This window comes from Xenopus laevis, chromosome 8L (genome assembly GCF_017654675.1).
Source record: "Xenopus laevis strain J_2021 chromosome 8L, Xenopus_laevis_v10.1, whole genome shotgun sequence".
Classification (NCBI taxonomy): Eukaryota; Metazoa; Chordata; class Amphibia; order Anura; family Pipidae; genus Xenopus; species Xenopus laevis.
Genome location: NC_054385.1, coordinates 132,700,931 through 132,728,256, shown reverse-complemented (window position 1 = coordinate 132,728,256; position 27,326 = coordinate 132,700,931). Strand labels below are relative to the sequence as shown.

Sequence of the window (27,326 nt, the reverse complement as noted above, 5' to 3'; positions counted from 1 at the left end):
GTCCCCCAATCTAGGCAAGAGAAAAATAGATTTTTGTACTTACCGTTAAATCCTTTTCTCTTGTCCTACATTGGGGGACACAGGCCTTCCCTCCCTGTATTAGTTCATGTTAATATTGATCAGGTAATATCTTATATAATTTTTTTTGTTCAAATAGCAACAATTTCAAAGAGCAGGTGGTTCATACCGTGCTTAGCTTGCATTGGGGAGGAGCTCCTTCTCTTCACATGGGCAATTGGTAGGGCTCGTCATCTCTTCTTCGGTCAGAAAACTGAGGATTGAGGAGGTAGGCGGGGATGAAGCCCAGAGCAGGAGGAGGAGGAGCCACTTTAACCTTTTAGTGTCCTTTCTCCAAGCAACAGGATCTTCATCCCCATGGTGCCTGTGTCCCCCAATGTAGGACAAGAGAAAAGGATTTAACGGTAAGTACAAAAATCTATTTTTCACTCCGCGCAGCTCTGAAGGGCGGGCTGCCGCCATCTTTCTTTGGCTTTCCAGGCATCCCGTGTACAAGTTCATACACATGGCAAAATGTAACTTTTTTTGAAGAAGAAGAATTAGGGCAAGCGTTGTCTGGGAGACTGAGGAAATATGGCTAATATGTGGTTAGTCTTACTAAATAAGTTTCTTATCTACGTCACTGACCTGGGATTGCATTTGAAGGTGGAGGGGCCGAATTCTGCATAGTTTAAGCTAATCGGGGCATAGCAACAATATAGGGTACTTTTATGTAAGATTGAATAGTATTTAACCCTCCGTGACTCTTCTCAAGCTACTGATGATCTACCCACTTTAGCTTTCCCTCCTAACCCTATTTTTAATCCTTTGTTTTTGATTTTGGATGCATATATTAAAACGTTTTAATTTACATTCGAGGGTGGGCTTATCAGACTTTAACGATGGGTGGGTGCAATTGAAAGGGTCCTTCTTTTTATTGATTCTCTCTACTTCTAAGTGGTTAGTCAGTGGGAGGCGCCTAACCATTGGGCATCCCTCGGTGACTGGCATTCCTTGTCCTTTAAAATGGAGATTTTTCTCTACTCACATGTTATGTGACACTTCTAGACGTCAGAGTGTGGGTGCTGCACACTTGGCTCCCCATGAAACACAAGCACCGCACTTCCTCATGCAATAATCACTATATGAATATACCTAATAACCCAGCAATGAATTAGTTACATGGCAGTTTCATGTGGGGCAAAGAGCTTTCATTCGTGCCTGTCTCCCTTTGATCACATAACAGGTCCTGCTGAGCCGCTGCTGGTTGCCCCTCCAGTCCAGCCACTCTATAATTTTCCCCAGGGCCCGTCTCTAATCGCCCTCTGCTCTCTCTTCCTCTGTGCTAGGTGCTTGGAGGAGTGCGACTGAAGAGTGGGGCACGGAGGACTGGAATGAAGATGTAGGTATATGCTCTGGGGTCACGTTGCACACACATTCAGCAGTATCTGCCCCTGCACAGTAAGCTTGTCAAACAGAGGGATGTATACACTCTTCAGTGAGTGTTTTTAAAACTATCCAGGGACCCCTCTGCACTCTTTGAACAGGGTGCTATTGGCCCTAAGGCAGTGTCTGTTTCCTGCCGTGCACAGGATGTGGCTTTGTTGCTTGATTTATCCTATTCTATTTCTCACCCCCAGCTCTCAGAAACAAAGATTTTCACAGCTTCCAGTGTATCCTCAGTACCTGTCCCTTCTGAGAATGTGACCATCACTGCAGGCCAGAGGTAAGTAGCCATCCGCTGTCCATGAAAGCGAAAGCACAAGTGATGGGGTTCGGGTGTTAGAGATTCAGTCATGATTTTTATGATGTCGTTTTACACTGCAAATAATTCACTGTACAATATAAAATGTCATTCCTGAACCAACAAGTGTATTTAGTTGTAATATTAGTGTGTAGGTGCATCTCAGGTCATTTTGCCTGGTCATGTGATTTCAGAAAGAGCCAGCATTAGGATGGTACTGCTTTCTGGCAGCCTGTTGTTTCTCCTACTCAATGTAACTGAATGTGTCTCAGTGGGACCTGGATTTTACTATTGAGTGCTGTTCTTAGATCTACCAGGCAGCTGTTATCTTGTGTTAGGGAGCTGCTAACTGGTTACCTTCCCATTGTTTTGTTGTTGGGCTGCTGGGGGGAAAGGGAGGGGGGTGATATCACTCTAACTTGCAGTAAAGAGTGACTGAAGTTTGAGGGCAGCTGGGAAACTGACAATATGTCAGATTTAAAAAGGAAATCTGTTCTTTGGAGAAACGGATTTCAGTGCAGAATTCTGCTGGAGCAGCACTATTAACTGATGTGTTTTGTGCAGGATTGACCTGGCTGTGTTGCTCGGGAAGAGTCCATCATCTTTAGAGAATGAGACGCTCGGCCTTGAATCTAATCCAAACACCGCAATGTCTCAGGCAGGGCCTATCGTATTTAGCAACACCAAGCAGAACCCCATCTCACAGGCCAGCCCCGGGAGCAGCTTCTCGCATCACACCATGGTACGTTGGGCTGCAGAGAACAATTGTTGCTTTACACTAACCTGTGCCCTCATGCTTACACTCTCAAACAGAACTTGCACTCACATCTGGCCCTTCCCTGCATACCAGTTGACCCTTCTTGTCTGTGGCTATTAAGTGGGAGAGTGTACGCAAAAGCAGAGTTGTCTGCAGGCTACTTTAGTTGCATGACGAGCCACGGTGTGGCAACCACAGTTTTATGGCCATGGAGAAAAATGAAACCACTCCCATTTATGAGCTTAGCATGTAGTTACTGTGCATCTGTTTAAAGGGGATATTAAGCCAAAAAAATAAATCTCATTTTTACTTTAATGAAAAAGAAACCCATCTCCAATATACTTTAATTAAAAAACCGTGTACAGTTTTTATAAGAAACCTGACTGTGCAGTTAAATTCTCCCTTCATTTACTTGCTTTAACTGCTGCAGATAGGAAACTTCAGACGGTCCCTAACTGCTCTGCAGGGAAACGATCATACTTTCAAACGGCAAGGGGGAGGGACTTCCCAGAACTCGAGCAGCTTTGTTTGTTTCCCTGTAGAACAGCCGGACCATGTAGAGATTCATATCTGCAGCAATCAGAGCAAGTATATTAAGGGGGAATTTCACTGCATACAGTCAGGTTCTTATAAAAACTGTATTTTATTTTTGCCTTTACATCCCCTTTACTGTTTCCAGCTGCAGGGACAAAGATCATGGAGCCAGATTTAAACAGATAAACTGGGATTCTATTTGGAGAATTATTTTGCTGCAGCCACTGGTTCTGCAGAGTTGGAGAAAGTTTATATTAAACAATACAAAAACTAAAAAATCCACATTAGATTACAGGACCCAGTGCAGTCTGTATATTCTGATTATTAATCAGTCCTGCTGTATCGGCTTCTGGCAGATATTATTTGACTTGTGCTGTTTGATAATTTATGACGATCCCTAAGCAGCCCAGACCACACTGAGCATGTGCACAGTCTTGGTCTTACAAAGATGTATAACAAAGTTACAAGATGGTGACCCCCTGTGGCCAACTTTGAAAGCATAAATCATTTGTTTGATTAGGCTTGTGGTGCAGTAAGTTCATGTTTATGTTTAGAATACAAAATGCAGCATTTCTAGCCTTATTCTATTTTAGACTTTATCTTCCCTTTAATTCCATACTTTGAGTAACAACCTCTCTACTCTCAGGTCAGCATGCTGGGTAAGGGCTTCAGTGATGGTGAGCCAAAAGGTGGCACTACTACAGGCTCCCAGTTCCTAGAGCAGTTCAAAACCGCCCAGGCACTTGCCCAACTGGCAGCTCAGCATTCCCAGTCGGACACGACCAGTAACCCCTCCTGGGACCTCGGTGCCACATCACAGTCCCCCTCACTTGGACAGTATGGTAAGTTACTCATCTCTTGTTCTCTTTACTACTACTATAGATACTGCTGTGCAATGACCCCACTGCTTCTATAGGCCCTGCATGCCAGTAGACCCTTTTTGGTTATTTCAGTAGCCATAAAGGGGGGACAGTGTATGCAAAAGTAAAGTTGTTCCCAGTATGGAGCGACTCTGGTTTTATCTGGCCAGATTCTCCTGCAGAGATCCAACATTTCCAGATCCATTATTGTTTAGGGCTCCTAACATATTGTGATTAATAGTTCTATCTCCTCCAACAAGGGTTTGCGATAAAGTTGCATCTTTTATGTGTTGCTTCAGATATGAAGAGTTTGTCTGACCCGTTCAGCAAGCGTCCAAGCTTTCCCCAGGCCTCCGCCATGATGGAAGTGTATCTGCAAGAGAAGCAGCCTGTGGTTAGCACCTCATCTGCTTTGTCTGTATGTCCATCTTCTCCTCTCCCTGGCAAGAGCAACGTTGCCCCCCAGATGTCCCCCGTGTCTTCAGAGAACCAGTCTAGCAGCCCCCAGCCTTCTCAGCAGAAGATGAAGCCGCAGAAAAAGAAAGCATCACTAACATCCAAGGTATTTAGAGTCTTATGTCCGTCCCATCTAGTCTGTCCCTTCCCCTATCTACCTAAAGAGACTTATTCCCCCCCAGTACTGTCTTATGTCTCTCCCTTTTACTATCTACCTAAAGAGACTTATTCCCCCCCAGTACTGTCTTATGTCTCTCCCTTTTACTATCTACCTAAAGAGCTCAGACTTATTCCCCCCAGTATTGCCTTATGTCTCTCCCTTTTACTATCTACCTAAAGAGCTCAGACTTATTCCCCCCAGTATTGCCTTAGTCTCTCCCTTTTACTATCTACCTAAAGAGCTCAGACTAATTCCCCCCAGTATTGCCTTATGTCTCTCCCTTTTACTATCTACCTAAAGAGCTCAGACTTATTCCCCCCAGTATTGCCTTAGTCTCTCCCTTTTACTATCTACCTAAAGAGCTCAGACTTATTCCCCCCAGTATTGCCTTAGTCTCTCCCTTTTACTATCTACCTAAAGAGCTCAGACTTATTCCCCCCAGTATTGCCTTAGTCTCTCCCTTTTACTATCTACCTAAAGAACTCACACTTATTCTCCCCAGTATTGCCTTATGTCTCTCCCTTTTACTATCTACCTAAAGAGACTTATTCCCCCCCAGTACTGTCTTATGTCTCTCCCTTTTACTATCTACCTAAAGAGCTCAGACTAATTCCCCCCAGTATTGCCTTAGTCTGTCCCTTTTACTATCTACCTAAAGAGCTCAGACTAATTCCCCCCAGTATTGCCTTAGTCTCTCCCTTTTACTATCTACCTAAAGAGCTCAGACTAATTCCCCCCAGTATTGCCTTAGTCTCTCCCTTTTACTATCTACCTAAAGAGCTCAGACTTATTCCCCCCAGTATTGCCTTATGTCTCTCCCTTTTACTATCTACCTAAAGAGCTCAGACTTATTCCCCCCAGTATTGCCTTAGTCTCTCCCTTTTACTATCTACCTAAAGAGCTCAGACTTATTCCCCCCAGTATTGCCTTATGTCTCTCCCTTTTACTATCTACCTAAAGAGCTCAGACTTATTCTCCCCAGTATTGCCTTAGTCTCTCCCTTTTTCTATCTACCTAAAGAGCTCAGACTTATTCCCCCCAGTATTGCCTTATGTCTCTCCCTTTTACTATCTACCTAAAGAGCTCAGACTTATTCTCCCCAGTATTGCCTTAGTCTCTCCCTTTTACTATCTACCTAAAGAGCTCAGACTTATTCCCCCCAGTATTGCCTTAGTCTCTCCCTTTTACTATCTACCTAAAGAGCTCAGACTTATTCCCCACCAGTATTGCCTTAGTCTCTCCCTTTTACTATCTACCTAAAGAGCTCAGACTAATTCCCCCCAGTATTGCCTTAGTCTCTCCCTTTTACTATCTACCTAAAGAGCTCAGACTTATTCCCCCCAGTATTGCCTTATGTCTCTCCCTTTTACTATCTACCTAAAGAGCTCAGACTTATTCCCCCCAGTATTGCCTTAGTCTCTCCCTTTTACTATCTACCTAAAGAGCTCAGACTTATTCCCCCCAGTATTGCCTTAGTCTCTCCCTTTTACTATCTACCTAAAGAGCTCGGACTTATTCTCCCCAGTATTGCCTTAGTCTCTCCCTTTTACTATCTACCTAAAGAGCTCAGACTTATTCCCCCCAGTATTGCCTTATGTCTCTCCCTTTTACTATCTACCTAAAGAGCTCGGACTTATTCTCCCCAGTATTGCCTTAGTCTCTCCCTTTTACTATCTACCTAAAGAGCTCAGACTTATTCCCCCCCAGTATTGCCTTAGTCTCTCCCTTTTACTATCTACCTAAAGAGCTCAGACTTATTCTCCCCAGTATTGCCTTATGTCTCTCCCTTTTACTATCTACCTAAAGAGCTCAGACTTATTCCCCCCAGTATTGCCTTAGTCTCTCCCTTTTACTATCTACCTAAAGAGCTCAGACTTATTCCCCCCAGTATTGCCTTAGTCTCTCCCTTTTACTATCTACCTAAAGAGCTCAGACTTATTCCCCCCAGTATTGCCTTATGTCTCTCCCTTTTACTATCTACCTAAAGAGCTCAGACTTATTCCCCTCCAGTATGGCCTTATGTATCTAGTCTGTCCTATTTAGTCCTATGTACGTAAAGAGCTCACACTTACTTGTTGCCAGTTAGTCTCGTGTCTAATTCAGTGATTTCCTTGCTTACAGATACCTGCTCTGGCAGTGGAAATGCCTGGCTCTTCTGACATCTCGGGGTTAAACCTGCAATTTGGAGCCTTGCTGTTTGGATCTGAGCCCGTCCTCCCAGAATACGAATCTTCGCCCACCACAAATGTGGCCGTGAGCCAGTCCCAAAACAGCCTTTATACTAGTCCTGTAAGGTAAGTTGGCCCCTCCTTTCCTACACCCTCCCTGTTTTATATGTTGACATTATTAGATGTGGTGTGGAAAGTACTGCGCTCTATTAAAGGTGGGCAGCCCTTATAGGAATGCCATGACAGTAGACCCTTTCTGGCTGTATCAGTAGTCACAAAGGGGGGACAGTTTCATGGCAAAGTAATATGTTGCTGACAGAAGACCCATCAGAAATAACTGGTGGTTCATCTTGAGTCTGCACCCACATTCTCACACAGCCAAGCTTCTTTGTGTCAGCCATTAAAACTCTTCTCTCCCTTCACAGTGAATCCAACACCATCACAACCAATCAGAGCCCAGAGTCTGCCTATCAGGGCAGCAGCAGTATACAGGCAACAACATTTACCTCTCAGAGCAGCACTCAGGGCCCAGTGTACGAGCAGAGGGCCACACAGACCCGCCGATACCCCAACCCCATCACCTCATCTTCCTCATCCTCCCCACAGAAAGACCTCAGCCAGTCCAAGGTAAAGATCCTTTAGTGTTTTGCTGATTTTCTCTAGGTCTCCTTGGGGGACACAGGGACAGTGGGGTATAGCTGGAACCACTAGGAGGCAGGACACAATAAAAAAAAAATAGAAACTTGGCCCCCCTCCTCCTGCTATACCCCTCCTCTGTAGGCAGAGACACTCAGTTTCGTTGTGTCATCAGGAGTTTAGAACCGTCTCCTGCATTCAGGAGTATTTTACTATTTATTTTGCTCTTATTTTTATTTCATTCCAATTCCTTCACATGATATGGAGCTGGACAGCTACACTGAGTAGTCTGATCCATTACTTGAGGATGTCACCGGGGTCTCTTGTGCTCTGCACTGACCATCCAGCATTGATTCCCTCCCTCTGACATACAGAGAGAGATGCGCTGGCCAGGACACAGGGCTGAGGTATAGCCAGGTCCATCCTGTGGCTCATTCCTCCTTATATGCCCCAAGGATCCCTACACTATAGTCTGGGAACTCCTGCCGTGGCTCATTTAAGGTAAGCATATATCCTTAAAGGATAAGTAAACCTTAAAAATAAGTGTAAAATTGATTAGGGGGCTATTCTGAACACTTGTCATTTACATTATTTATTTTTCATTCCAAGATATTAAGGGATACATGTGCTGTTAATATGAATGAATTTTGTTCCAACAGCGCCACCTGCTGGTCATTTCCCCACCAGTCTGACCAGCAAGTAGTCAAGGAAGTTGTCAGGAGAAAGAAAGAGGCTGATGTTCTTCTGCTAAGTAATAAAATTAGAAACCTTTCTCACATCTTTCCTAAGCAGAAGAACATCAGCCTCTTTCTTTCTCCTGACAACTTCCTTGACTACTTGCTGGTCAGACTGGTGGGGAAATGACCAGCAGGTGGCGCTGTTGTAACACAATTCATTCATATTAACAGTACATGTATCCCTTAATATCTTGTAATGAAAAATAAATAATGAATGTAAATGGCAAAAGTGTTCAGAATAGCCCCCTCATCAATTTTACATTCACTTATTTCTAAGGTTTACTTATCGTTAATAGCAGCCTATTCACTCTGAGCACCTCCCCCTCTTCACAAACCATCTGCCCTGCACAGCAGTATAGGAGACTTTGTTACAACTTGCAGGTCACTAGTTCAGACCCAGGCAGTATGTTAATCAGCCTCCACCAAACACACAGGCTGCAATGGGAATGACACTCATGTTTCCTACTGTCCTCACTGTCAGCGGCACAAGAGAGTTATTGTGGGCTTAGCACGGGTTGTGCACCACTATTTTACCAGCGACTTCACCGGGGCTGTCTTTCACTCTACCTGGGGAGGCAACGGCTGGGCAAGATTTTGCTCTTACTGTACCCGGTGCTCAACCCGAAAGTGAGCGCCGGTGCGTTAGGCGCCATTTTTCTAAGACTCGCATCAGCACCATACGTCACTGCTAGGGGAGGGGCCATTCTTCGCACTCTACATTGAGCACCCAGGCACCTACTTCCCATTGATTCATGAGGAGTTTCATCTTCCGGCGACGCTCCAGTCTCCATTACTAGCAGTCTCACCACGCTGGGCAGAGCTCTTCCCCAGCTTCTCTCCCCCCCCCTGTTTTTTCTTAGAACACAACAGGGCAGTACTTCTGACACAGTGGGGTTTTTAGCTATTGCCACAGGGCAGCAGGCTTTGTAATTACTGTCTTATCAGCTTTGCACTCAGCAGTACCCTGGGGAGGCATTTTCAGTTTATTTACAGTTTGTGTCTGGGTGTTGAACTGAATCCCAAGGAAGACCTGTTTTTTATATATATATATATATATAAACAGGTCTTCCTTGGGATTCAGTTCAACACCCAGACACAAACTGTCCCAGCGACAAGGTCCAGCATCTACGGACCCTCGTGCCGCCTCTCCTCTTGATGTGCCACACCATGAGATTCTACATGAAGGTGTTGGGAGTCATGTTTTCGACAATAGAAGCAGTTCCCTTCGCCCAGCGTCACCTCAGGGAGCTTCAGTGGAATATTCTTGCAGCCTGGAGGCGCAAATCCCTTCTCCTGGAATTTCGTCTATCCCGCAGGACTCGAGTCTCTCTCCCCTGGTGGATGCAAACCAGTCACCTGACCAGGGGCAGACCCCTAGTGGATCCGCAATGGCGACTGCTCACCACAGATGCAAGCCTCTCCGGTTGGGGAGCAGTGCTGGAGGGTCGGTCAGAGCAGGGTCGCTGGTCTCTATCGGAACGATGTCTTCACATCAACCTTCTTGAGACATGGGCAATCCGTCTTGCCTGTCGGCCATCTTCATGCCAGGTCTCTTAAACTGGGAAGCAGATTATCTCGGCAGACAATCCCTAGATCCCGGCTAGTGGTCTCTAAAGGACAACATCTTCCACAAGATCACTCAAAGATGGGGGAAGCCAGAGGTGGATCACGTCACAATCCTCTCTTCTTTGCAAGGTCCAGGGACCCTCTGGTGCTGGCGGCAGACACCCTCATCTCTCCCTGGGACTTCCATCTCGCGTTCCTTCCAAGAATGATCAAGAAGCTTCAGAGAGAACACACTGCTCTCATCCTCATAGCTCCAAGATGGCCCCGTCGATCCTGGGTCTCGGATTTAGTACATCTCTCAGGAGAGGAACCTTTGACGCTGTCTCTCATCCCGGACCTTCTCTCTCAGGGTCCAATCCTTCACCCTTGTCCTGCCAACCTCAATTTGATGGCATGGCTACTGAAATCGCGATCCTGAGATGGAAGGGGTTCTCTGACGCTGTCATTCTACCATGCGTGCAGCCCGCAGCCCGCAAACCGGTAACCACCAACACGTACCATCAGGTCTGGTCCACTTACCATTGGTGGTGCAAACGTAATGGTTTCAATTCACTGAAGTTTTCCACTCCACACCTTCTGGACTTTATACAGGAGGGACTGTCCCTGGACATGAAATCTCAGTTTTCTGCACTTTCCATCCTGTTCCAAAGACGTCTCGCCTTGCTCCCCGATGTTATGATTCTTCTTCAGGGAGTGGCCCACATAAAGCCGCCGGTACGTTCACCGGTGCCCAATTGGGACTTAACCCTAGTCCTTAGTGCCCTGCACGTGCTCCCTTTGAGCCCATGGATTCTATTCCACTTCAGTGGCTCACATGGAAAACCGATTTTGTGCTGGCTATTGCCTCAGCACGGAGAGTATCTGAGATCTCTTCCCTCTCCTGTAGGTCTCCCCTGTTGACCTTCCACAATGACAGGGCAGTACTTCATACTTCTCCCTCTTTTCTTCCCAAGGTGGTTTCCTCAACCAGGAAATTACGATTCCTCTATCCAGAGATCCTATTCATCACAGGGTCAGGTTCCCCCAGACTCAATCAGGGCACATTCCACCAGAGGAACAAGTGCATCCTGGGCTTTTCACAACCAAGCCTTAGCGGAACAATTGTGCAAGGCTGCAACGTGGACCTCAATCCATACCTTTGCGGCATCTGACACCCGCTACGTCAGGAAGGTACTTCAGGCTGCAGTGGCTGGTTCCACTTAGGCCTCTACTTCCCGCCCTTGATTCAGGGGACAGCTTTAGTACCTGTGTCCCCCAAGCAGACCTAGAGAAAAGGAGATTTTGTGTACTCACCGTTAAATAGCTTTCTCTTCAGTCGCTTGGGGGACACAGGGCTTCCCTCCCTGGATAGAGGCCTTCTCTTGGCTTCAGACTTGGTTGACTCAACCATCTGTTCTTTTTGTAATTAGTTATCAGTTTTTCTGTTGATTATTAATAACCTCCTGTTTCTCCTTTTGGTACAAACTGAGTGTCTCTGCCTTCAGAGGAGGGGTATAGCAGGAGGAGGGATCAAGTGTCTATTTTTTTTTGTTGCCTCCTAGTGGTGCCAACTATACCCACTGTCCCTGTGTCCCCCAAGTGACTGAAGAGAGAGATTTAACGGTGAGTACACAAAATCTGCTTTTTAAGGGTTCTGTCAATATCCAGTTTGAGAGGTGGCCCTAACCTTTATTTTCTTGCGAGGTATCCATAGGCTGAACGAGTGCCCACAGTATTGCAGGGTTATCTCTTTAAACCCACCTTCCAACCTGGAATATGTGCCCAGTAAATTGGAAATTGTAGTTGAAATGCACATATCTGGGATGGTGAGTCCATTGTTATTTAAGCATTAGAGATTGTCAGGATAGACTGTTTATTGCTCTGTGCGGCCGCAAAGCTGCTTGTTTTGGATCAGGAAATCTCTATCCCACTTACTGTTCTATCACCACCGATTGTGTCTCTGCAGAATGGGTTCAGTTCCATGCAGGCTCCTACATTGCAAGCCCCAGTCTCAGTTGAAGGTAGGTACGATCCATGTTTTTAGTGACTTGATCCTTACAAGTACTGTGTCCACATGTTACATGTATGTCAGCGGCAGTGCACGCTAGTAGACCCTTTCTGACTTTCAGTAGCCATAAAGGGGGGACACCGCGTGCCAAATGAATATAGCCCCTGGCTAAGCAAGCAATCCGTCACCACCTATGGCGGATGGTTTTGCTAGGCGCGCACAACTTTCCAGCATTGAATCTGTATTTACTGCATTTATCTTCATTGCTTTCTGGCTGCTCAAACTCATGCTGAATTCATCTCCTTCCATTGTCTCTTCCAGTTCCCTCTGTGCCCACCTTGAAGGCAGATTCACCCTCTGCTTCCAGCATTGTTCCTCTCAGCGACCCAGTGTCTACATCTTCCCTCCTCACCACAGCCGGACCCCATTCCTCACCGCTCAGCAGCCTCGCTCACTCTGAGGATCTGCCAAATGCCCCCACACCACTCAGGTATTGGGCAACTCCATGAGTTTAGATTGTGTATTTCATGTGCTGCTTGGCTGTGCCTGCTGGGAATGAGGGAAGGAATGGGATGTTGTACTTTCCAATGAGACTGGTGATGTGATGCTGCAGGAGGTGTTAAACATCAATCCAGTGCTGAGCGCTAAAGGCACATTAACATTAAAAATTTACAAGGGAAAAATCCACTCTACCCCATTCCAGCAACACTTCTATACTGGAAACAATTAAATATCTTTATTGTTTAATACATAAATAATGTGATAAAATCCCACTTCCGATGTGTGCTGTGTTTTGGAATAGGCGATGTGGCGACATTCACTTACATGCTCCAATCTCCTACTAACCGACTTTCTTTTTAAAACCGGAAGTTAGCTGCCTTTTCACCAGTGTGATTTATTTTGCTAAGAGCAGTGAAGCAGCAGAATGTGAGCACTCTAACTTAGTTGCCACGTCTTCTCTGGTCCTTGCAAGATTTATGGCTGATCTGTCTGCTGTCTTCACTGCTCACAGCCCTTAGTGAAATAAATGCTGCTGAGGAAATAATTCTCTCGACCTGAACATGAATGCAAACAAGGGGGGGGGGGAGAGAACATGAAGCCGGGACAACTAACTTCCGGGTTTAAAAAAAAAAAAAAGTCAGCTAGCAGGAGATTGGAGCGCGCACGTAAGTGAACGTCGCCATATCGCCTTTTCTAAAACACAGTACACAACCGGAAGTGGGACTTTATCGCATTATTATTATTTATTAAACTTCAAAGATAGTTAACTTTGTCCAGGATGGATGTGTTATTGGAGTGGGTGTTTTTCCCTTATAATTTTTTAGTGTTTCTGTTCCTTTAAGCAGTATATGAACACAGGCTTTATTAATGTATTAATTAATAGTAATTACTACTAAACAATAGCGCACGCCAGTTGACCTTTTCTGGCTTCCTGTAGTCATTAAGAGGGGACAGTGCGTGCAAGAATAACAAGCCCACCAGACACATGATCAGTCCTCCCAACTGCCTGATCCTCCTGCTGGTGCCGCCACACAATTTCCTGTACAATGAAATGTCCATGAGCTCTTGCTTTATTTGCTGGTGGTGGGGTTTATTTATTATAAAGTGCATTGAATCAACCACATGAATGTTCCTTTCTTTTCATAGCTCGTTATCTTCCCAACATCAAACATCCACCTCCTCCTCTGTAAGGACTTCAGTATCGACGCCTTTGGTGAGTATTTGCTAATGTCAAGCCCCCAAGTGGCCCCAGTGTGATATAAATTGAGTTTCTGAGGTCTGAGCGCCCTATTAGCTTTGTATTCCTGGGGTTTCTTGCTCCATTGTCATAGTTTGTAGCCTGACATGCAAGTAAGGCCTGTGGGCATAAAGGAAACACTTGTTTACTCCAAACACGTCTATTCCTTGCAGCATACCAACGTGGATACGGAAACCAGCCTGCACTTGTCTGTTACCGCCTTCTCCACAGCCTCCAGCACGGTCCCCACCACTCCATCAGCCGCTGCCTCCTCTAATATCAATGTAGGGAACCTCGTGCTAGGCCTGAGCAGCAGCTCCACCATTGCCCCATCCTCACGCAGCTCCATTGCAACCACTTCAGGTAAGACCCCCCCCCCCCCCAGGGGAAAGGGTGAGAATTCCTCAATGCTTTCATGAGACTTTGGGAAGGCCCTAGAGGGGTCTTACTGCATTTTGGCTGCTGATGGTTGTGGTACTCACATGTGTTCATCCCACGTTGCAGGTAAAGCACCCCCAAATCTGCCTCCAGGTGTTCCTCCACTGCTACCAAACCCATACATCATGGCTCCCGGTCTGTTACATGCCTATCCTGTAAGTACCATTTCAGTTTATGGCCCTACCCCATTGGTGCTGATGTTAAAAGGATTCTGTCATGATGTAGTTTTTATTTCTAAATGACACTGTTTACACTGCAAATAATTCACTGTACAATATAAAATGTCATTCCTGAAGCAGCAAGTGTATTTAGTTGTAATATTGGTGTGTAGGTGCATCTCAGCTCATTTTGCCTGGTCATGTGATTTCAGAAAGAGCCAGCACTTTAGGGTTAGTCCACACGAGGAGATTCAGGGAGATTTTGTCGCCTATCGACTAATGACCTCGTCTTCTGAGTGACAATCTCCCCGAACTGCCTCAGCGTGTTTTCCCATAGGCTACAATGAACAGTCGCCTGCGCTAAAGCACACGTGGCAATGCGTTTTCAATAGTCGCACTGAGGCAACTTCGGGCGATTATAGAAAGCGAATCGCCGCGTGTGTAGTCGATAGGCGACAAAATCTCCCTGAATCTCCTTGTGTGGCCTTACCCTTAGGATGGAACTGCTTTCTGGCAGGCTGCTGTTTCTCCTACTCAATGTAACTGAATGTGTCTCAGTGGGACCTGGATTTTACTATTGAGTGTTGTTCTTAGATCTACCAGGCAGCTGTTATCTTGTGTTAGGGAGCTGTTATCTGGTTACCTTCCCATTGTTCTGTTGTTAGGCTGCTGGGGGGAAAGGGAGGAGGTGATATCACTGCAACTTGCAGTACAGCAGTAAAGAGTGACTGAAGTTGATCATTTTGAAAAAAACTTGTTTTCCCATGACACTATCCCTTTAAGTAGCTCCGTACTGGAAGCAAGATCATTAAGTTCCTCCTCGTCGTCTCTTCTGTTTTTAGTTGTACTGCCATTAGTTACCACAGCAAGTTCCCTTCCACCTGTGTGAGCCTCACCCTGCTCCATGTGCAGACCCATCCCAGCATGCATTGGCACAACCACTTTCCTCCATATTTTATATGATAAATGGTGCGCTCCCAGTGCCTAGCAGCTTACACTCGCTTGTTTTATTTCCCAGCCGCAGGTATATGGTTACGATGACCTTCAGATGCTGCAGACGAGGTTCCCATTGGTGAGTACTGATTAATGCCATCGCCTTTATTGTGAATATTTTTATCATTGTCCCCTAATGGAATAAATCTGTATTTTAGGATTATTATAGCATCCCGTTCCCCACGCCCAGCACTCCGCTTACCGGAAGAGATGGGAGCCTGGCGAATAACCCGTACTCAGGTAAGTCCTGACAGAAACTGTCCGAGAGGTAAACGTTGCTGCATGTGACATGAACCCTTTAAAGGAGAACTAAACCCTATAAATGAATGTGGCTAAAAATGTCCTATTTTATATAGTGAACTTATTGCACGAGGCTAAAGTTTGAGCTTGTCAATAGCAGCAATGATCCAGGACTTCAAACTTGTCACAGGGGGTCACCATCTTGGAAAGTGTCTGTGACACTCACATGCTCAGTGGGCTCTGATTGGCTGTTGAGAAGCTAAGCTTAGGGCTCGTCACTAATTATCCAGCAGAAAATGAGCTTCCCTGGCTGTAATATAAGCTGATGCTACAGGTTTGCTGATTATTCAATTCTGATGCTAATTGCACTGGTTTCTGTGCTGCCATGTAGTAATTATGTGTATTAATTACTAATCAGCCTTATATTGTGACATTTCTATTCTATGTGTACTGTATATTGTGAGTGGCTCCCTAAGCTCAGTAAGTGACAGCAGCACAGAGCATGTGAATCAGTGAATCAGCAGAAAAGAAGATGGGGAGCTACTGGGGCATCTTTGGAGACACAGATCTTTACTGTTAAAGGGCTGTGGTTGCCTTGGGCTGGTACAGAAGCACAAAACTTAATGTGGAACATTTCTAGCTACTTCTGGAATGACATTTCTCATAACCCTAAGGGTAAATGGGAGATGTAGTGTAATTCCATACAATCCCCAAGTTGACATGATGAAGAGGTTCATGCATCTGACCCCTTTTGTTTTCTCTCCCTTTCAGGTGACCTTGCCAAGTTTGGCCGTGGAGATGCCTCCTCCCCATCACCTGCCACAACACTGGCCCAACCTCAGCAGAGCCAAGCGCAGGGACACCACACCACGCAACAAACATTCCTTAACGCCGCTCTACCCCCAGGCTACAGCTACACCAGCTTGCCCTACTACACCGGCGTACCGGGGCTTCCCAGCACTTTCCAGTATGGGCCGGCCGTGTTTCCAGTGAGTGTGCCTTACCCTTAGTAACCTGTGACACCCGCAAAGCTCTTGAGGGTTATTGTGGGTGTGTGGGGGATGATTGCAACGTCCCTTCAAATGTTAAAGCACCTTAGAGTTTATGCTGCTGAATTTCCTAGTGTTTCATCCTCCTAAAAGCCAAGCCCCTGACCCCCTCCCCGTCCCGTTATTCATTACACCGGCCCTTGAACTGTTTTTTTAAGTCTGAACTGTACCTCTCTGCAAATAAGAAGCCCCAGTTAGCTGTACGGCACCAAATCCCCCCGCACACGGTCCTGGTGTTCCTGATACAAGTGAATCGGCAGCCAATCCCGGGCCGAGTCCATTTAACATTGGGTGATGGGTCCCGGCTGCATGTGACGAGCCAAAGTTCTGTCCAGCGCGGGGTTTACTGGAAGTGGCACAGAGGAGTAAAGGAATGGCTTGTGCCCAGGCATGAACTGGCCAGTGACTGATACGTCCTTCAAGAATCAGGCCTGTGCTTAGGATGAGGCATTGAGGACCACTGGATTGGTTTTGGGCGGGTGGGATTTTGTGGCCTTTTTCTCCCCTTTTCCACGGAGCTGTCACCCCTATATGAAAGCTGCAGATTAGAGGGGTGCCCATCCCATTAGCCAGGTGGAGCCGCAGACCCAAGTGCAGGCAACGGAACTATTTCGTCTCAACCCCTCTCACGTCTCTTCTGTCTCTCTCTGTACAACATGTGTTGATTTCTTTTTTTCTTTTTTTTTTTTTTTTGCCACATTGTAAATATCTAAATAAAAGTGTTTTCAATAAACGTTGGCCGATCTGCTCGCCTTGAGCCGTCCTTATTGCATTGGGGACTCGAGCCTCAGTCATGTCATGTTAGTAGGGGGGGTTTATAGGCGGCTGGTGATTGCACGCAGTTTGCCCAGGATATATCTCTGCTGATGGATTAGTGAGGAGGTTAGAGAGAAAGGGCTTGAGGCAAATGTTCAGGTCAGTAGAACTTGCAACAACCTGCTGTCTTGGAAGACCATGCCCTTGGCCAACTGCACTTCTCTCAACCTTCCCATTTCCCAACATGAACAAACCCCCAATCCCTTACCCCCCCTCGTTTGGAGGTGAAAGTATGTTCCACCTCTCCTCTGAATTGCCCACACTCTGATAGGCAACAGGGGAGCAGACCTGCAGGAGAGACTTTCCTATACCTTGGGGAGACACTCCAGGTACGTCCCACAATTCTCTCAGGTGAGATCTTCTGTTTCTGCCACTAGTATTGGGGCAATTGTTGGGAGGGGGGGGTTGTCTGTAGATCTTCTGCTTTCCCGTATTTGCTAACGTGGAGTCACTCACTCTGCTTCTTGCTGCCAATGGCTACTTATTGACCCATTGTGTCTCAGTGATGTGCAACAGCCTGATGAGTATCTGGATTGGTCAGATCTTACACCCATTTGGGTCAGACTTAGCCTCCTAGATACACATCATCCTCTAGCGTCCGGGATCCGCTCTTGTTCTGACCCCATAGCACATGCAAAGAACTGATGAAGGGATCCAGTACGTCATGGACACAACTGCTATTGCATCGTAGGGTTAACGGAATGCGCCAAGTTGCCTAACCAGGTGACCCCTGCCTTTGCATTGAGACTAACCTGCTTTCCCTAATCTTAATGCCCTAATGAGCCAGCCAATGTTGCTGTGTTTGCTGCTTATGTGGTTGACCATGTAATGATCTGATGGAAGGCAACGTTTGATTGGGCGGTGCTCTGTGATTATCTCTGATCTCTTTTGATTTGGACTCTAATCTGTAGGGGCCGCAAGTGGATAGGGGACACTACGGCATCTCATGACCATTCCCAGAGTCCGGCTCACATGTCCCGTTCTCTCCCCAGGTGGCTCCTACCTCTTCCAAACAACACGGGGTGAATGTCGGCGTTAACACTTCAGCCGCTGCTTTCCAACAAGCGCCCAGCTATGGCACCCATGGATACAACACTGGTAAGTGATTTAAAGGCAGGTAGGGGTTTATGCCGTAAAGTGAGACTGCCGTTGTCTTGACATTTATGTAGTGGAGAGTCACATGACTACCGGGAGAGTAGTGCAGCCCTTGTGTTATTTAATTTGTGAGTCCTGTACCCAGAATGTGGAATAATGACCCAAAATAATGAATTTCAGTTGGAATTTTCCCTTAAATCGGTTCTATACTGCAGCTGAATTTGTGAGGACCCAGGAATAGGGGGATCCTTGGCCTCCTGCTGTTTCAGGACCCGGTTGGGAACAATTTAGGGAGAATGCCTGGGAATTGCAGTTTTGCAATTTTTGCTCTTGTCTACTGTGCTGGGATTTATTTTGCTCTACCTCCAGGAGACCCCAAGTTAATATGTGTCGTGAGCCTCGTCCCCCCACTTCTGGCTGATCACTCGCCTGTCTCGCTTCCTTCACCCCTTTTATCTGCCTCATTCCTTCCCTCTCCTGCAACAGAGCGTCTACTCCCCCTGGTGGCCTGAGCAGCAGCAGCAGGGGGTGAGCTTTGTGCAACCCCTTCTCCCTTCTCACGGGGATCCCCACATTCCCCCCACACTAGAGAGACTTGGCTGCTGCTCTCCCCTTATAACCAGCATGCCTCGATTTTCTCTGGAGCGGCTGCTCATGCCTCGCTTGTGGGCGGCACTCAGGGCTGGGTGGGAGTGGTTAGAGTTGGCATGGGGGCGTGGCTGTTGGCAGTGAGTGTCAGTTCCTGTGCTGAGGGCTGTGTCTGTTCGCAGGCTTTGATGACATGGGCCAGGTTTCCAGCGTGGGGGATTTCTGTAAGGTTGCATTTAGTGGGGCTTCTGCTGCTGCTCAGAATAAAGCTGCTGCTGTCGCCACCAATGGACCGGGCGCTGGTAAGTGCTCTCTGTCTTTCTGCTCCCAGATCCGTTTCTTCCACTCCTGCTTTTCCCTTTCCTCTTTGCTTTTACTCCCCTTTGCATCCCGTCTCCCCGTCTGCTTGTGCTTCCCGCTCCTTGGCTTTGTGTTTATGGCAATGTCTTTTATTAATGGCAGCTCATCTTTTCAGTCTCTAGTGTTTGGGCTAAACAAGCTCTCGGCATCGGAACCGCCATGGCGGATTCGGTTTCACTAATCCCCCTCGTTAAACTGCTTTTTCCCATTAAAGGAGAAGGAAAGCGTTTATTGCCAATAGATTAGCAACAATATTGCAAGTTATAAGGCTATATTTATTCTGCAGAATGCTTTACCACATCTGAGCAAACTGAGCATGCTCAAGCCCTAGCCCTGGAGGTTTAAGCTGAAAACAGTTAGTCTGATACAGAAGCCCATGAGTACACAATAGAAGGAAAGAAATGTGATGTTTCTTTTGACAGAGGACTCAGAGCAGCATTACTTTGAGGGGTTACTGGTGTATTTATATAGACCTTTCTGATAAAGCTTATTTACTTTTAGCCTTTCCTTCTCCTTTAAAGAAACAGTAATGTAAAAAAATAAGTGTTTTAAAGTAATAAAAGTATAATGCAGTGTTGCCCTGCATTGGTAAAACTGCTGTGTTTGCTTCAGAAACACTACTATTGTTTATATAAATAAGCTGCTGTGTAGCCATGGGGGCAGCCAATCAAAGGAGAAAAAGCTCAGGTTACACAGCAGACAGCAGATAAGCTCTGTCTAATGGTGTTATCTGTTATCCATTAGTTAACCTCCACAGCAGCTTGTTTATATGAACTACAGTAGTGTTTCTGAAACAAACAGATCAGATTTACCAGTGCAGGGCAACACTACATGATATTTTCATTACTTTAAAACACTTACATTTTTTGGTGTTACTGTTCCTTTAAAGAGTATTGCTGTAATACTGGGGGGGAGGTTGGACAATTTTGTGGCCTTTTTAAGGCTCAATTTTTCTTTGTCTCCTGCTGGATCCCCTTCACCACAAAAAAACGTCACTCTTTCTTTCCCAGCAGGCGTGTCGGTGACTTCTAGCAACACGGGAGTCCCTGACATTTCTGGCTCGGTCTACTCCAAAACGCAGGTAGGTTTAGTTCTGCTGCTCCATTCCCCAAATCATTTCCTCGTCCAGTGTCCCTGCTCACAAGAATGGGCGCAGACTTGATGTGACGCTGTATGACCACTAGGGGCAGTGCATGGACACTTCTATACTGACGTTTCCCCATCTCTTGCCTCCTCAGCAGTCCTTTGAGAAGCAGGGATTCCACACGGCCACACCGGCCACATCATTTAACCTGCCCTCTGCCCTGGCAAGTGGGGGTCCCATCAACCCGGCCGCGGCCGCAGCTTACCAACCCGCTCCCTTTATGCACATTCTGGCTCCACACCAGCAGCCTCACTCTCAGATCCTGCACCACCACCTCCAGCAGGAGGCTCAGGTAAACCTGGAGCAGCACAGCACAAAGGGCAAACAAAACATTCTGGGCTCCCCTGGTCGAAGGAAATAATTTGGTTACACGTCTTGGGGGAGGAGCAGTTGCACACGCAGACCAATAAACAGCGAGTTTTCTCATTGACATGGTACAAAAGCTTAATGATGTACAAGGGCAGAGAAGCAAGCAATCGGTCACTCCCATTGCAAATAACAAGGGCTCATTAATTAAAGGGGAACTATTGCGAAAACTAGAATGTAATATTGGCTTCGGCATACTGAAATAAGAAACTTTCTAAATACAATCAATTAAATATTCTGTATTGTTTCTGAAATAATCAAGTTTATCTTCACTATTCCTCTCTCAGCATCTGTTTCTCTTCATTCTGTCTTCATGCAGCAGTTGGGTGTCAGATATTCACTGACAGTTAGATCCAATATATCTTATAGGGGGGCTCCTTTTGCCTAGAAGATGTATTAGAGATCACGCTATTAAACTCACCAGACATCATGTCTCTCTACATGCAGGATTTGTGCAAAAGGCAGTTATTTTGTTTGTACTGGAATCAGTTATTTGAGTGAGCTCTAATACATCTGCTAGGAAAGGAGCCCCCCTATAAGATATATTGGATCTAACTGTCAGTGAATATCTGACACCCAACTGCTGCATGAAGAGAGAATGGAGAGGAATAGTGACGATAAATTTGATTCAGAAACAATGCAGAATATTTAGAATGTTTTTTATTTCAATGTAATTTAAGCTTGTATTACATTTTCATCTTCCCCCTTTAACCCCTACCCTACACAGAACCCCCCCCCCCCAACCTAGCTGCTACCCCAGGTAAATGCCCCTAACTGTTTACTTACCCGTCGGTGCAGATTCAGGGCATCAGAGTTCATGGCAGCCATCTTCTTCGTTAATCTTCGGTTCATCTTCTGCCAATTTCGGCGCATGTGCAGTTGTTCGGGCCTGGCAGACTGCTCCAACTGCGCATGCGCTGATACGGCACGTACCTCCCAAAGATTACCGTAGAGAGGAATGTGGCTGCCGTGAACTTTGATGCCCTGAATCTGCACCGAGGGGTAAGTATAAAGTTTGGGGCATTTACCCAGGGCAGCAGCTTGGCTGGAGGGAGGGGGTCTATGTAGGGTAGGGGATTTTTAAATAAGGGGTTGAATCCCTTGAGGGATAGATGTCGGTTTAGTAGGTTCAGCTTATCATTTAGGAAGTGACCATTACAACCCCTCTCCCCCCCATACAGTGCCATTGCTAATGGCTGGGGTAAGACATACTGTAGCCCGGCACAGTCCATATTAAGGGAGTAGGGGGAAGTGTCTTCATTTAATATTGGAAATATCCCTAACGCTTGCTCTCGTGGGCTTGGCGCAGTCTAACCGGTGCCCTTCCCGTGCTAAATGTCTGTCCCTTTATTTTGCATATCCGGACACTTTGCACCAGCTGCCCTATTTGCAGATTTTCTGTTACCACCTGCTGCAGGATGATCAGGTAAAAGCCAAGATGGTGCTGCGCCCCCAGCACAGGGTGGGGGAGCCTCTAGAGACCTCCCCTTGCACCCCCTCTCTTTCACGTGTCCTCTTCACCTTGCACTCACTACTGTGCCACAGGGTTGCCCTGTTAGTCCGGTGCTGGGCACCTTCTACATATTGTGATTGTGCCATTTCTGCTTCATTCCACATCATTTATGAAATTCATGATTTTAAAGGGTAAGTCTGCTTGGGATGAATTCTGCCTCCCTGAATATTCCCATCCAAGTGGGGGTGAGACTGCACTGATTGGTCTGTAGGAGCCATTGCTGATCAGAGTAATAGATCCCATGTGAATGAAGCAGGAACTGGACTACAAGGGCTGCAGAGAAGTTTCAGAAGTTGGTGTGAGTTTCTATGGCCGAGACATGAGATGTTGGTTTGTTCTGCTGATGGAGCTTTAATCCTTTTCCCCGCAGAGCGGCGCCGTACAGCGGAACCAAGGTGCCTCCATGACGCAGAAATCCCAAGCCAGCAAATCGCCCTACAGCAGCTACAGCTGGGGGAGCAACTAGCCGCCGGCCACTGTTTGCTGGACAGAGGCAAGAAGAGCAGCAGAGTCCGAAATCTCCCCCGTCTCCACCCTCCCTCTTATATGTAATATAGAATTTGTATTTTTTCTCTCTCCACATTTTTCTGCAGTCTGATATTGAAATGTTTGCAATTTTAGGGGAGGGATGGTCTTTATTATTATTTTTTGTTTTCATTTATATATATATATTTTTTTCTCCTTTTTATTACCTCTTTTTGCAGAGGTAAGAGAGGGGGAAAGGATCTGCCCCTCTCCAGCGAGCGCTCTCTGTATACTTAGAATGGATTGCTATCAAACCTCCATTGTATGATTAATTAGTTGACGTGGTTTTTTTTTTGTACTGTGTTCTAAATTTAATGGATAAACGTCTTGTATATATAAAAGGAAAAACACAGCTGCATTTCTGTACAGACTTGGATTCCTTTTTGACCCTCCGCAGCCACCAGACTCCTCCTTGATCCTCCCCTTAACCCTCTGACTCTTGAGTGCTAATGTTTTTGTATGTTGTGTACAAATACAGTCTTTTTTTTTGTTTGTTTTTTTATATAAATTTAAAACCACATGATGCTCCTTCTTCGATACTCTGTTTTATGGCCAAAGCTCTTGGCCATCGGCTGCTTCATGGATGAACAACTGTCACTCCTGTTGAGTAAAAGGATTGGTCAGGATCAGTGTCCTTTTTGAAGTCACTAGAAATAGTTTACCAACCCTTATGTGTGTTAAAATTTGAGATAAGTAAAAAAAAAAATTAGCATCATGACAATTCCAGTTGTCCGTGACGACATTAAGAGCTCAGCCCCCAAACATTGTCCCAATCGTTGACCACAACAGGCGCTGGATCCAGTTGGGGGACAATATAAGGGGAGCCATTGATGGAAGAAGAGAATAATGGGGAGGGGGTGGAGGGAGAACAGAGCAGGTGTTGGGAAGCTGGGCTTCCAGCCGTGTAGTATGGCCTTGGATGCTAATACTACTGCTGGGATTGGAGCAAAGCCAGAAATGAATCTAGAGTAACCCTCAACACCATCTATTTGAGGATAAACATATGCTTGGGGCTGATTTAGAGGATAACCGGACATCAATTGCCATGGTTTCAGTCCATGACAAACTTCACCCATTTCATGTTTCAAGCTTGTATTATAAGGTATGGTCACATGACCTTAGGGTGTAGTAACAAGGGATGCGGGGGTTAGGAAAATCTCAACCCCCCACCCAACCTCTACCAGTGTCTTCTCGTTCTGTAGGATACTTGTGTGTGTGCCTCTGGTTTCAAGATGGGAAATCTTTGGGAGCAGTTGAGTGTAGTTCCCCCAGTCTGACCAGCACCCAACTCTAACCTGTAATGCTTGGACAAATTTCAACCCAAACCTGGCCAACTGGTGGTCAGCTTTGGGTTTCGGGTCATCCTGCACATCACTAGTATTAACGACCAAACATATTTTAATTTGATTTATTATGGGCAAATCCGTTACATGGGATAGTAGTAGGTAACACACTTGGTACCAGCACCAGAGAGCAAAGGCCGATAGAACGTTTGCATGTATCAGAAGAATACTTGGAGATGCAGTTTTGGTCACTCATCTTCAAGAAAAGAACTGAGAGAAAACCACTTCCACTCATGGACTTCTTTGGAGAATAAACTTGTGGTCAGTACAAGCATTCGTGAGCTTGCAGGACAGTTCAAAAAAAAGTGGCAGCCTTTATATAAATATGGCCCTGGCCAGAGTTGGGCACGATGCAATGGCTGCTTTTGCCATGATGCCTTATTGGATGGATATTATTGGTCATTCTATCTGAGATAATGGCAGCTTTGCCAAGACTGAAGCTACGAGCCACTTGTAGGCACTAACACCTTCATGGAAAATCAGGCACAGCAAAGAAAACAATAATTTCATATTTAGCACGTCTATTAGACAAATACAAAGGGGAAATAAAATGACAGTGGCTCTTTAATGCTGTCCTGGAATTGAATGCTCCACGTAATGTAGCTGGCGTGAAGGAATGTGGTAGAACGAGTCTTCTACGATTCATATTTCACTCTTACTTGTCATATTCACTGCATCATGGCGGCTGCTGGAGTGAGAGAAGAACTCACCTGCCCCTTGTGTCGGGAGATTTATACAGACCCTGTAACCCTGCTGTGTGGCCATAGCTACTGTCGGGTCTGTATTCGGAAAACATGGGACTGGCAGGAGGGGATAGAGGAAAAACCTTCCTGCCCTGAATGCAGAGAGCAATTTTCAAGGCGCCCTCCGCTTAGAAGAAACCTGAGGCTGAACAATTTGGCTGAGAGTTTTCTCCCTATCGATTCAGAACAAGGAGGTGTCAGAATCTTTTGCTCTTACTGTGAACCTTTTGTAAGTGCCACCAAGTCTTGCCTGTTGTGTGAGGCTTCTCTGTGTGATTATCATGTGAGGAAGCACAACAAGTCTGAAGAACATCTCTTAATGGAACCCACCACCTGCTTTGGGGAGAGAAAATGCTCCGTACACAAGAAGATCCTGGAATATTATTGCACTGAGGATGGTGTCTGTATCTGTGCCTCCTGCTGCCTGGTTGGAGAGCACCGGGGGCACAAGGTGGAACTGCTGAGTGAGGCCTCAGAGAAGAAGCAGGAGCAACTGAGGAATGTTCTCTATGGTCTTACCTCGATGAAAGACAGAGCTGATAGACGGATGCAGAGTCTGCAGGAGCGGAGAATAATAGTGCAAGGGAATGCAGCCAAGGAGAAACAACAAGCCTTGGCCCTCATTGAGGTGATCAGGGAATATCTGCAAACTCTAGAGGATAAACTGATGAGAGTTATCAGCCAGGAGGAGACCTGTCATTTGCAGATACTGTCTAAACGAATCGAAAAGCTGGAAATAAAGCAGGACGAACTGTCCAGTAAGATCCGTCACATTGAGGAGCTGTGCAACATGGCAGATCCACTCACTGTCCTACAGGAACGGGAATCCGATGGAGCTGAATTTTATGGGGTTGACGAGAAACCTAATGAGGGCAGAATAGGAGATAATACAAATGAGTTTCCAGTAAGTGAACAGAATTTGGGACTGGCACCACAGAAGTTGCTCAGACGATTATATGAGATTTTGGGTGGGATTAGGAGGCAGGAAGATAAAGCCAGTCTGCCGGATACTAATGTGGCCACTAGCCTTGACTCATTACCAGAAAATATCACTGAGTCTCCCCTGCCACTGAATCGGCAAGATTCTTCATCCTTAGACTTCTCAGTGACCTCTGGGGCAAGCGGCCGCTCGGTCAATAACACGGGACACCTGGAAAGTCTGAAGGACACAGATTCATAGGTGGGGTCCTTAGCTCTCTGCAATCCGGCCCATGTTTGCTTCAATCCGATGAGAAAGGGAAGAAGGAGAACTACATTCCTTTAAATGTTAGATTTCTTTGTATAATGATGATCACGGGCCTCTGCTAAATTTTATTGGTGCAGAACTTTGCTAATTGGTTGCCACTGGTAACTGCACCAGTTCAATGTTGCACCTATGTTAGAAATGCAGCCCAGTTATGATAATATTCCGCTTTTACTAGTACTAAAAGACCCGTTTATCAAGTTCAATCGGTGCCCATGTAAGTCCTGCCTTATTCACGTGATCCAGAGGAAGGTGGAAACCTCCATCTTATGTTGTCTGGGATTTGACCAAAGTGGGGAAAACCCTTTTATTTTTATATTCATACAGTTTCCCTCTGATTCGCTTCATACACTGGGGTGTTGCTTCGGTGGCGTCAGACGGTTTTTCAGGTTTGAAAGTAAACTGTAGTTAAAATAAAAAAAATTTCATTCTGGCTGTAAACTGACTTCTATTGTGTAACAGCGTTTGGGAGAAACTGATCTGTTTTGTTTTAATCTCAAAACCAGTTAAAGGGATACTGTCATGGGAAAAAAAAATTTTTTCAAAATGAATCCGTTAATAGTGCTGCTCCAGCAGAATTCTGCACTGAAATCCATTTCTCAAAAGAGCAAACAGATTTTTTTATATTCAATTTTGAAATCTGACATGGGGCTATTGTCAATTTCCCAGCTGCCCCATGTCATGTGACTTGTGCTCTGATAAACTTCAATCACTCTTTACTGCTGTACTGCAAGTTGGAGTGATATCACCCCCTCCCTTTCCCCCCCCCAGCAGCCAAACAACAGAACAATGGGAAGGTAACCAGACAGCAGCTCCCTAACACAAGATAACAGCTGCCTGGTAGATCTAAGAACAACACTCAATAGTAAAATCCAGGTCCCACTGAGACACATTCAGTTACATTGAGAAGGAAAAACAGCAGCCTACCAGAAAGCATTTCTCTCCTAAAGTGCAGGCACAAGTCACATGACCAGGGGCAGCTGGGAAATTGACAAAATGTCTAGCCCCATGTCAAATTTCAAAACTGAATATAAAAAAATCTGTTTGCTCTTTTGAGAAATGGATTTCAGTGCAGAATTCTGCTGAAGCAGCACTATTAACTGATTCATTTTGAAAAAAATGTTTTTTTCCCATGACAGTATCCCTTTAAATGTAATGTGCTGCACGGGGGAGTGTAAGCCCTGGTACTCATGTGGCATGGGGTGTGTCTGGGACAGAGTCGTAGTGGAAAAGATACACCAGGATCTAGAGAGCTTCTCATGGGGAACTAATAGTACTAATGTACTTCATCTCCTAGTGTATTTCCTGGTACTTGTGACTTCTACTTCCTTTGCACGGGGGAAAGTATTTCCTGGTACTCATGTGACTTGTA

The 27,326-nt window shown here is 45.9% G+C and overlaps 2 protein-coding genes across 24 annotated transcripts in view; both read left to right on the top strand.

Annotated features, from left to right (window-relative positions):
• The window catches only part of ubap2l.L (ubiquitin associated protein 2 like L homeolog), a 41,609-nt gene extending 18,464 nt beyond the window's left edge, over positions 1–23,145 (top strand). For 3 of the 23 annotated variants that reach the window (XM_041573776.1, XM_041573771.1, XM_041573767.1), the window contains 21 exons: positions 1,347–1,399; positions 1,638–1,723; positions 2,306–2,483; positions 3,679–3,874; positions 4,192–4,454; positions 6,630–6,802; positions 7,102–7,303; positions 11,561–11,615; positions 11,924–12,092; positions 13,250–13,316; positions 13,514–13,703; positions 13,845–13,933; positions 14,955–15,008; positions 15,088–15,169; positions 15,941–16,158; positions 18,027–18,132; positions 18,900–19,019; positions 20,088–20,158; positions 20,316–20,513; positions 21,966–22,013; positions 22,471–23,145. In XM_041573776.1, coding sequence (XP_041429710.1) covers positions 1,347–1,399; positions 1,638–1,723; positions 2,306–2,483; positions 3,679–3,874; positions 4,192–4,454; positions 6,630–6,802; positions 7,102–7,303; positions 11,561–11,615; positions 11,924–12,092; positions 13,250–13,316; positions 13,514–13,703; positions 13,845–13,933; positions 14,955–15,008; positions 15,088–15,169; positions 15,941–16,158; positions 18,027–18,132; positions 18,900–19,019; positions 20,088–20,158; positions 20,316–20,513; positions 21,966–22,013; positions 22,471–22,566 — 2,714 coding nt within the window. In that variant the 3' untranslated portion in view covers positions 22,567–23,145. The remainder of the gene's footprint in view (positions 1–1,346; positions 1,400–1,637; positions 1,724–2,305; positions 2,484–3,678; positions 3,875–4,191; positions 4,455–6,629; positions 6,803–7,101; positions 7,304–11,560; positions 11,616–11,923; positions 12,093–13,249; positions 13,317–13,513; positions 13,704–13,844; positions 13,934–14,954; positions 15,009–15,087; positions 15,170–15,940; positions 16,159–18,026; positions 18,133–18,899; positions 19,020–20,087; positions 20,159–20,315; positions 20,514–21,965; positions 22,014–22,470) is intronic. The other 20 variants (XM_041573785.1, XM_041573781.1, XM_041573778.1 and 17 more) reach the window with 12 other exon arrangements.
• A 139-nt stretch (positions 23,146–23,284) lies between these two features.
• LOC121397260 (E3 ubiquitin/ISG15 ligase TRIM25-like) lies at positions 23,285–26,510 on the top strand. The gene has a single exon (XM_041573790.1). The coding sequence runs from the start codon at positions 24,647–24,649 to the stop codon at positions 25,889–25,891; it is 1,245 nt and encodes a 414-aa protein (XP_041429724.1). The 5' UTR covers positions 23,285–24,646; the 3' UTR covers positions 25,892–26,510.
• Positions 26,511–27,326: the final 816 nt, after the last annotated feature.

Bases quoted from the DNA above. Each gene is read 5' to 3' on its own strand.
- LOC121397260 (XM_041573790.1), top strand. From the start codon at position 24,647: ATGGCGGCTGCTGGAGTGAGAGAAGAACTCACCTGCCCCTTGTGTCGG.